We start from the raw sequence: 11,111 nt of genomic DNA on the forward strand, positions 1-11,111 counted from the left end.
GCACCTTCCTAGATAAATGAGCATGAACCTATTTTCTCTTATTTGATCTGCCAGGCAGCATATGGATGAGAACAACTATCTGGGTGGGGCATTCTGGCTGATTCCCATCACTTTTCTGACCATCGGCTATGGAGACGTGGTGCCCCAAACAGTGTGCGGGAAAGTCGTGTGCTTGTTCACTGGTGTTATGGTAAGGAACACGACAACATCTTACAATGAGAAACATGAAGCAAGGTTGCAATGCATATATATTTGTGTGTGCATGTATGTGTGTATATATTTGTGTGTGTGTGTATAGATAGACAGCTATATAAATAAGATAGATATAGATATAGCTATATAGATATATATGCCCTAGCTCTCTGGTGTGTGTGTGTGTGCGTGTGTGTATAGCTATCTGTTTATCTAGCTAGCTAGAGGTAGATAGATAGATATTTGTTTTCTTAGATAGACAGATATACATATAGACATAGATAGATAGATGATAGAAAGATAGATAGAAATGGATGGAAACTGAACAAGGAGAGATTTAACCTGGAAATAAGTAGAAACTTTCTGACAGTGAGAACAATCAACCAATGGAACAGAAGTTGCCCTCGGAAGTTGTGGGAGCTTCGTCACTTGAGACTTTCAAGAAGAGATTGGACTGCCATCTGTCAGAAATGGTGTAGGGCGGGGGGTTGGACGAGATGACCTACAAGGTCCCTTCCAACTCTGATTATCTGTTATCTGTTAGATGATAGATGGATAGATGATAGATAGAAAAATGATAGATATAGGTAGATAGATATACATATAGACATAGATAGAAAGATAGATAGAAAGATAAATGATAGATAGATAGATGACACATAGATACATATAGATGATACATAGATACCGTAAATAGATAGATAGATGATACATAGTTGATATATAGATACAGATAGATATAGATGATAGATAGATATAGATGATACATAGATATCCAGACAGATGAACAGGATAAATAGATGATAGATAGATATAGATGATATATAGAGACAGATAGATAAAAGATGAGATGAGATGACCTAGCTTCCTGGAGAAGGCTGTATTGTTGGTGGGGGGGAGGGTAATTGAAATAAAGAGATGACCAGCAGCCAGGTGGAGGGACTCCATTACAGGAGCAATGGGACACTCCTGGAAGACGTGAAAGACCAGGGCAGAGATGGATGCTCCTGGAGAACATCAACATGGTCATTGAGAGATGACACCGACTTGATGGCCTATCAGTGACCATTCAATCAATTCTGAATGGTTGAAAAAAGTTGTGAGTCTCCAGAGTCGCGAATCTTTGATGGGGGTTGAAGTCCACACACCTTAAAAGTTTCCAAGGTGGAGAAACACTGTTTGAAATCATCCTCCCACCTCAACCCCCAATTTAAGCAAAGTTAATATTGTAATGGAATGTTTGCCTTAAGCTTTGGCACTCTTAAGTGGTTCAAACTCAGCTGCAATTGCAGTATTTGTTTGTTCTTCTCACTGTTTCTATTTAGGAGTTGAGTGAACAGAGGGGTGCTAAATACCAGTTTTACACCATCTTTCAATTACCATCCCACAGATTAAGATAATAGGGTACCTCAGCTATCAGCATATCCTGGAATTATTCCCTGGGCGCCGAGTACCAATGATTGGGCTTAAATCCAGCTTCATTCAAGCTCAGACTAACGTTAGCGTTGACTAACATTTCTCCTTGATTTCGAATTGGTCTATTCTAAGTATGCTGATTCTGGATCCATTACACAGAAATTAGTATCGTTGGGTACAATATAGAAACTGTACTTCTGTTCAGCCTCATGCTGTACCAGTAGTCCTCAATTGGCAGTTTAGTGTCTGTTTAAAGTCCTAACGGTGCTTAAAAAAAGGTTCTTGCAATTACGACCGTTATAATATCCCAACAATCCCATGATCGAAATCCAGGTGCTTGGCAAACCGACATGTATGTAACAAAGATTGCAGCATCCCAGGATTGTATGATCACCGTTTCCCAGCCAGCTTCGGACAAGCAGTCCAGGGAGGGGGAGCAGGAAAGCCAGATTTGCTTAACAACAACCACAGGATTCACTTAACAACCATGGCAAAAAAAAGATGGTAAAATTAGAATGATTCACTTAACAATTGCTTTGCTTAACAGTGAAAGCTCTGAAAATTGTGGTCGTATGTTGAGGACTATCCGGGCTTCATTTTTCAATTCCAAATTTTTGGAAATGCTTTTATGTTCAGCTGGCAGAGAGAGACAATGAATAGTCATACCAGTCCTTAAAGCTCAGATTAAACTTTTTAAAAATGCACCAGTCCTTCTACTTTGTGCTAACTCAGGGGTTGGCAACCTTAAATACTCAGAGCCATAAAGGTCCTAACCGGAAGGCCCCCACCCCAGTTCAGTTCTGGAACTGACCGGAAGTCTGCTTCTCCCACCATAGAGTCTCCTCCTAGCGCGGCATCCTTTGTCCTAACCCGAAAGCCCTATCAGTTCTGGAGCTGACCAGAAAGCCTGCCCCTTGCCATAGAGTCTCCTCCTGGTACGCCGTGCTTTCCCGCCTGTCCCCCCCAAACCAGAAGCTGCTCTCTAATTCGTGGCACCAACCAGCGACAGGGAGCCACAGGAAGAGGGGTGAAAGAGCCACATGCCGGTCCAGAGCCGTGGGTTGCTGACCACTGTGCTAATGGAAGCCATTTCTCCATCCTTCCAGTGTAAATAATCCATGCACTTTTTTTTTTTTTTTTTTTAAAGAACCTTTTAAGAAAAAATCCTCCCCTTTCCTATTTCTTCCCAGGGAGTGGGGTGCACAGCGCTCCTTGTGGCAGTGGCTGCAGATAAACTGGAATTCACCAGAGCAGAGAAACACGTCCATAATTTTATGATGGATATTCAGTGTGCCAAAGAGGTAAGAGAAACCCGTTGCTTGTTGGAATGCCAGATGGGCAGAGAAATTCGCTTTAAGAATATTTTTGTGTTTCAGCAAACGGGACCCAAAGTGACTATAGCAATCATTTCTTTTGCCTCATGCCTTTTTCTCCCACTCTCCCCTCCTCTTCCTCCTGAGTAGCAAAGGAACTCAGAGAGATGGGACACTCCAGTTAGAGCTTGGGTGCTTCGTTTTTCAAAAGGCCAAGGAATGGATAGGGCTGCACAATTTTTTTTTTCTCTGGCTGCTTTGGTGTAAGCTGGAAAGTGGGAGATCATGAATTCTAGTCCCTCCTTAGGCATGAAAGCTGGCTGGGAGACTTTGGGCCAGTGAGAAAATAAAGAAAAAGAATAAAGAAAGAAAAGATTATAAAGTGGCTTCTAATTATCTTCATGCATTTATGTTTTATCTGCTCCCTTTAAAATGATACCGTAGTTTCCTTCTTCCTGTAATCTCCTCTTTCTAGTCACCAAATCCATAAACCGCAAGTTCATTTTATTATTATTTTTTCTGCAGAAAGCCCATTATGGGTTTCCAGGCATTAATAAATGCAGTCACCACAATCTTTCTCTTAAGCAAACACATTACTTTTGCCATCTCTTCCGTCATCTTCACCAACCATACTTCCACCGCAAGATCTTTTGTTTTGATTCCTGTGCAAGACTGCTGACCTTATTATCTTAGCAATTCTAGTTTATTGATATTTTTAATCTCTCCTAAATGAAGTTATATTTGAAATGACTGTAATTCTTCCTGATTGTATCTTAGGCTGGTTTTATGATCAAAATAAAGATTAGACTTGACTAGCAGGTCTGTTTAGTTTGCGTGCTCGTAAAATCCTTGGTACCGTGCAGATAGTCTACTCCAACACTGCAAGAAGTTGCAAGAAGCCACAACTATAGTGTCTTAGACAGATGACATCCCCCTCTATTTAAGCCCCTTCAGTGAAGGAGAGTCCATGAACTCCCGAAGCAGATTATTCTATTGTTGAGCAGGTCTTACCATTAGGACATTTTTCCTGAAGTTCAGCCAAGATAATATTTCTTTGTAATTTAAATCCCTTGTTTCTTGTCCTGTCTTCTGGAACAACTCTGAACGATTTCTACCCTATCTTTATGTGGAATAAAAGTTCATGCAACATGTTGAACTTGGAAGTAGAATTAATTCCTTCTCTGAATTTGCACAATAGAGCCACTCTATAATATCTCAGGAAGGCAGAAATGTAGGAAAGTTGAGTTAGTTTGTTGTGTTACTCCCTCCCAAGGGCAGTTGTCAAATGTGAAATTTGGGTTGGGATGGGTTGGGTTGGGCATCTATATTTGTCCAGATTATTCACTTCTTCGTCAAAAATTACCCACTTAAGGCAATGTGTGTGATCAGCCTTGATGAACTCAATAGTGTTCATACCTCAATTGCGTAGATGGTTTTCCCCAATAGCCCATTTTTTCTAGGTTGCACTATGGATTGAATTATAAGCCACCCAAACAGAGTCACAGAAACGCACTGCCAACCCACAAAAAATACTAACCAGGCTTAGTGTAAAATGAAACCTTGCACAATTGCAACTAGGTTTGATAACCAAACCCGAGAAATTCTTTTTAAAAAAATCCTGTTATCAAATCCACCATATTTTCATGGTGGCAAACGGACTCCAGCTTCTTGGGAAAAGAGTGGTCCTTCCACAGACGGAATTTTGAGAATTTCACTCTAGTTGGTTTGCTATGTCGGATGCCCATCAGTCAACATCTTAATATGGAAACTGGAAAAAGACCCAACATGGCGTCTTCAGCAGGGAGTGAACCTCTGAGCCTTGATCCCTTTTTTTTTTGGGGCAATTGTCATGGCCAGGATCATAATCTATAGCAGTGGTGGGATTCAAATTTTTTTACTACCAGTTCTGTGGGCATGGCTTGGTGGGTATGGCATCACCTGGTGGGCGTGGCTTTGTGGGCGTGGCAGGGGAAGGATACTGCAAAATCCCCATTCCCTCCCCACCCCACTAACCTGCTTTCCAGCTCCGTTCTCCTGTGTAGGGCAACAAAAGGAGACCCAGCCGATCAGCTGGGATTCAATGGGAGGCAGAGAATAGATGGGGGCGGGGCTAGTCAGAGGCGGTATTTGCCGGTTCTCCAAACTACTCAAAATTTCTGCTACTGGTTCTCCAGAACTGATCAGAACCTGCTAAATACCACCTCTGGTCTGTAGATCAGTGGTGAAGAACCCCTGTGAGATGAGTGGGCAGTTTATGGCTGTTGGCTTCACTTCAGAAGTTATGTTGAACTTCTGCAACCTTAAACACTCAAAGAGCCATTTGGACCCGTTTCCCACAGAAAACACCGGAAGCCAATAATTTAACAACCGGTGTGACTGGGTGGGCATGGCCAACTCGATATCACTCACTTCCACCCAGTCACCTCCTGCTCTGGAATATGGAGCGGGTCTGCATCCCCTGCCATCCCCCTTACCACCTTCTCAGGCCAGGCGAGGAGTGACAGGAAGGGGAAGGGCCAGCCAGTGGTGGGATCAGCCGACAGGGAGCCGCATCAGAGGGCAGAAAGAGCCACATGTGGCTCCAGAGCCACAGGTTGCCAACCCCTGCTCTAGAACAATCAGCTGTGAGTCCAGAAATAGCTTTTAACAGTAAAAGGATTAACTACCCTTGCTCCACAATAAATAACATTGGTTTTCCTGGGCACCCTGCCTTGTTGCGCAGGGTTCAAACATATGTGCAAATTGTGATAGATTGTGCCTCCCCCCTCCCCAATCTTCTGTGGCTTCCTCTTGGCATTGCAGTGCTCCGATCAGCGCATCAAAGGTTGATTTGTTTTGTCACTTTCTTTACTAAAGGTTGCAATTATTAAGCCACATTCTCCCACACCCTGGAAAAAAAGGATTTTTTTAAAAAAAGGAAGCAGCACTGCCAAATTCTCTACTCAGTTTTAGGGAGGGTTAGTAGCATGATTGGTACCAGGCTAATCCCTGCTATATATATAGCTGATTAAAAAATACAGTCATTTCTTTCAGACATAAATCAGAAGAGATGGGGATCATTTTGAGGGAGGGAGGCAGTGGTCTGTGAACAACCATATACACTGACTCTTCTTTTGCATTTCTTTTGCAAGCATTGGCAGCTTCATCACAGACATGGTTTTACCATGAAGTTGTGATGAGTTTCATGCCATTATCCGTCTAGTGACTTCTTCTTAGTGATAGCAATAGCACTTAGACTTATACCAGGGTTGTTGTTGTTGTTTGGTACTTTACAGCACATGTGTGTGTGTGTGTGTGTGTACCACTGTGCCACCAGGGTTGGGCTTCTCCTCCTCCTCCTCCTCCTCTCCTTCCTTCCTCTTTCTCCTTCCTTCTTCCTCCTCCTCCTCTTCCTCCTCCCCCATTAAGCCACAAACAGCTACAGTTTCCAAAGGGTGTGAGGCAGAAGCAAGCCATCTATGGCAGGGGTCCCCAACCACCGGTCCACGGACCGGTACCGGTCCGTGGAACAAGTCCTACCGGGCCGCTGGCTTGCTGGCGCCGCCATCTTGTTTTGATGAAAAAGTGCTTCCGGTGAGCTCACCGGAAGCACTTTTTCATCAAAACAAGATGGCGGCGCCCAGCTGATGTTGGTACCGGGCCGCGCCATAAAAAAGGTTGGGGATACCGGGCCGCGGCGTAAAAAAGGTTGGGGATCACTGATCTATGGCATTTGGGATGTCCAGCTCTAACTCCCAGCGTCTTTTTGTCATTGATTGTCCTAGCTGGGAATGTTGAGAATCAGACTCCAGCAACATCTGGAGGGCCACGGATCACCAACACTTTCTTGTCCGTATTAGCTAACTTACCCTACTGCAGTATAGTACACTACAGTGCAGCTTATTTTTTTTTTAAAGCAAACTTAACTCAAGCGGCAGGTTAGGGTGAGAAACAGTGATTGAAATGTCTTGAAGATCATCTCTTCTTGACCAAATGTGCATGTGCCTCCAGATGAAATGCTCAGCTGCCAATGTACTACAAGAAGCCTGGTTATTGCACAAGCACACCAAGAGGAAGGATGGGCAAAGAACACGCAAACACCACCGGCGGCTGCTGGCAGCCATTCACATGTAAGTTCTTACCCTGGGGTGCCGTAGAAAAGGGGCGTCCAATCTTGGCAACTTTTAAGACTTGTGGACTTCCAACTCCCAGAATTCCCCAGCCAGCCATGTTCGGACTTTAGGTACTTTGGAGAATAGGTTGACCCCAGGAGTGGGGTTCAATTTTTTTTTAAACCATCAGTTCTGTGGGCGTGGCTATGTGGGCGTGGCCATGTGGACTGGGTGGGCGTGACTTCTTTTTTTTGCAGCAATTCCCCCTGGTTTAGGGGGGCCTTCTGGGCCTCAGGAAAGCCTCTTGGTGGGGCATTTTTGCTCCCAGAAAGCTTCCCTGGGGCCCAAGAAGGCAAAAAATGGAGCTGGGGGTGGGGGGTGCTGTGCCCCTCTCCATTTTTGGTCTTCCTGGGCCTCAGGGAAGCTTCCTGGTCGAAGCAGTAAGACAGCGAGGGGAATCCCGGCACAGCTGATCGTAGGAACAGCTGATCATCAGGAGAGAGAAAAAAAGAAATACCTTAAGGAGGGACCGAGCAGGGAAGAATGATGTCGGGCATGTGTGATAAGGACAGACTGGGCAGGGCGGGGAGGGACGGGGCCAGCCAGGGGCATGATTTGCCGGTTCTCTGAACTGCGCAGAATCATAACAACCGGGTCCTATAGAACCGGTCCGAACCGGTAGAATCCCACCCCTGGGATTGATCCTCTCTTCCTTATTGGAACACTGCAACCATGTCACCCTACAGTCCTTCTCGTCATTAAACTAGACGTGCCCAATTCCTGCCACCTTTCTTCATTGGCTTTAGCCTCCATCCTCCTAATCATCATTGTTGCAGGTTTCGCCACGTGAGGACAAAACACCGCAAGATCCGGGATCAAGTCAATACCATGGTGGATATTTCTAAGGTGGGTTTTCTAGCCAGCCCAAGAGAGGAAGCCCTTGCCCTGGTTTCAAAGAAGTCCCATTCTTCGACACATGGGGCACCTGAACTACAATTTCCAGCAACCCAGCCAGGGCAATCAAGGTGGCAGGGTCCTGGGAATCAAACCACTATCCCTTCTCCATGACTGTCTTCAGCTGAGGTGGAATAGTTTCTTCTGCCGTAGGTTGTATTTGCTGGCTGACCTTGTTTGGGGTCAGACGTTAGGCAGGATGGGTGACTCCCACCCTCTAGGTAAACATGGGAAGCTAAGGGACCCTCCCCCAAAAGAGAGCTGGACGGATGTTGTCCGTGAAGTCACCAGGAGTTGAATTCAACTTAAAGGAGAATTGTAGTTCTGTCTTCAAGGAGCCAGGAGATCTCCAGAGACAGGACAGGCCACGGACAGGCCGACCAGCATGACTTCTGTCTTCCCTTTCCAGATGCAAATGATCATGTGTGACCTCAAATCCAGCCTCGAAATCTCTCATCAGGATCTGGAAAAAAAGATCGTGTCCCTGGACAGGAAACTGGACGAGGTGACCCGATTGCTTTCTGCCCTGGTGCAGTCCACGCAACAGGAGGAACAGCAGGTGCATTGATGCTCAAGGACTGCTAGGTAAGGCTGGGCTTCTGTGGACCAGAGCCGGTGGTTCTTTTTGGGGCTGACCTTTTCTGCTTGCAAAAAAAAAAAAAGGGAATGCAGGGAATGGCAGGGCTACAAGCAGGGAAGGTTACGGAACGTGGGTTCAAGGAAAGGCCAAAGTAAATGAAATCTTTCACCGAGTGCAATGTGGGAATCACCCAGAGAAACAGGAAGGGGAGGGAAGAGAGGCTGCCTTGGGAACGATCAGATAAGAGGAGTCTTGGCCCACAAGTTACATAACAGGCAGAGAAAGTAAATTAAAAATAATCAGGCAGTAAAAGAGACTGTGGGATATTTGACCTTGCAAGATTCTATTAATGCAGCCTTACAATAAGAACGGGATTAGCTCATCTGGCCAGTTTCCTCTCTGGATCATCTGACAAGTCTGACACTATGCTGCATTTTAGAAGGGGTTGCAGTTTTAATGTATTTAGAATAACCTTCTCTTGGATCGGGTAATTTACTTTGAATGGCAAATCTGTGCATCTAAAATGTAGAATTTAAAAAAAATAATATCTGCTGTATCCCACTCTCCCAATGCCGATCAGTTTGGTGTAGTAGTGGTTAAAGCACCAGGCTAGAAACCTGGAGGTTGTGAATTCTAGTCCCACTTTAGGCATGAAAGCTGGCTGGGTGACTTTGGGCCAGTCCCTTTCTCCCACCTCACGAGATTGCTGTAGTGGGGAAATAGGAAGTTTAAACAGATAATCGGAGTTTGGAAGGGACCTTGCAGGTCATCTAGTCCAACCCCCCACCCAAGCAGGAGACCCTACACCATTTCTGACAGATGGCAGTCCAGTCTCTTCTTGAAAGCCTCCAGGGATGAAGCTCCCACAACCTTTGAAGGCAACTTCTGTTCCATTGGTTGATTGCTCTGTGTCAAAAAATTTCTCATTTCTAGGTCGAATCTCTCCTTGACCAGTTTCCATCCATTATTCCTTGTCTGGCCTTCGGGTGCTTTGGAAAACAGCTTGACCCCCTTCCTCCTCTCTGTGGCAGCCCCTCAGATATTGGAACACTGCTGTCCTGTCCCCCCCCCACCCCCCGGTCCTTCTCTCCACTAGGATGGATTACTAGTAGGAATGTTCACCAACTTGAGTTATTGATAAAAATGATAAACGCGGGATATAAACAAATAAAAAATAAGGATTTGATTTTAAAAAAAACAACTCCAATACCTGGGTTCAGCCTGGTAGGACTGGTGCAGGTAGATAAAAATGAGCGTATAGTTTGACATTGATTGGAGCTGTCTAAATACAGAATTAACATGTCATCTCTCTTTCGACTTTTTCCCCCCCTCTCAGGTGGCCATTGAGAGGATTTTGATCTCTCATTTTCCCACCCCTGGCTCAAGTTATGGACTTTGAGAAACACCTGACTGTCCTTTTTATGGATTCCATAGGCCAGAGCAGTACATAGAGAAGAAAATTAACTGTCACTACAGTGCCACCTTGTGGTACCTTCAAGACACAACGAGCCTTATAACTTTCTTTTAGCATCTCGGAGGTGGGCCAGAAGGCTGTTAAAAACCTGGTTGGCAGTTGAGAAAGCGATTACGTTGGTGTGAATGTATCTGCAAAGACGTATTACGCCTTGGCAGTGTAGGGAGGAGGTCTTCTGGATGGAAACCACGTCCTGGTATCCTCTCTTTCCTGAAGGAAAAAAAAAAACATTGAACTGTGGGAGGAATGGAAACGTACTTGAAACGGAAGAAAAATCTCACCGCTGCGGAATGCAAAGGTTCCGCCTTTGGTCTTGGGCAGAAACCTCTCCAGACCGGGGCAGGAATCAGATCTGCAGGAAGCAGTTGGTTAACCTACTGCTCAGAACTTCTCAAGGATGGAAGACGCCGTTCGTTTTAATTTTGACAGCTTTGTCAGCTGATTTGGTGACTTGAGCTTGAGTGACAAGCCTCTGACAGGCTGGGACGCTTGCCCTGTCACAGGGAGTGGGTTTCGTTTGTATTTTGTTTTTTGGGTGGGTGGGTGGGGGAAGGGTATATCTGGGTGAAATTCTCGACGCTACTTAAGAATCATATGACTTGATCGGAGGGATTTGGGAGTTCCAATCGTGCATTTGGGTGCAAGAATCTAAATTAAAGCATCTCCAAACTGGAAGACGGGATTCGGCTTTCGTTTGAACGGCAAAACTTGGGTCAGGGGTTTCCATGGTCAGACGTTCAATTATTAACACAATCACAGGCAAGCTGCCCAAAGAAGCTTGTTCTTGACGGTGGGTGTTTGGGTTGGTTGAGAAATAGTTCTCAATTTATGACCGTAACGCAGCCTGGGATTTCTGTAATTTAAATCACGATAATCTTAAATCAAGACACCCACATGACCAATCCAATTTTGTGACTTTTTTTGCGGTAGTTGTTCAGCAAATGCCATTGTCATTAAGTAAGTCAGTGCATTCCCATGGGCATTGTTTGCTGGAAAACTGCTGAAGACCTGTCATAAGTCAGTTCACCCTCATGACCAACCCAATTTTAACACCTTTTTTTGGTGGTATTTGTGGAGCAAACCCCTAGTCA

At 45.0% G+C, this 11,111-nt stretch overlaps 1 protein-coding gene across 2 annotated transcripts in view; it reads left to right on the forward strand.

Moving 5' to 3' along the window:
• Positions 1–10,695, forward strand: part of KCNN4 (potassium calcium-activated channel subfamily N member 4) — a 48,631-nt gene extending 37,936 nt beyond the window's left edge. For both annotated transcript variants that reach the window (XM_026690052.2, XM_087971034.1), the window contains exons 4-9: positions 55–190; positions 2,799–2,909; positions 6,912–7,030; positions 7,849–7,918; positions 8,376–8,551; positions 9,883–10,695. In XM_026690052.2, coding sequence (XP_026545837.1) covers positions 55–190; positions 2,799–2,909; positions 6,912–7,030; positions 7,849–7,918; positions 8,376–8,534 — 595 coding nt within the window. In that variant the 3' untranslated portion in view covers positions 8,535–8,551; positions 9,883–10,695. The remainder of the gene's footprint in view (positions 1–54; positions 191–2,798; positions 2,910–6,911; positions 7,031–7,848; positions 7,919–8,375; positions 8,552–9,882) is intronic.
• Positions 10,696–11,111: the final 416 nt, after the last annotated feature.

Source organism: Notechis scutatus, chromosome 8 (assembly GCF_049901735.1).
Source record: "Notechis scutatus isolate UNSWTSFEM ecotype Mainland chromosome 8, rNotScu1.2, whole genome shotgun sequence".
In the NCBI taxonomy this organism is placed as follows: Eukaryota; Metazoa; Chordata; class Lepidosauria; order Squamata; family Elapidae; genus Notechis; species Notechis scutatus.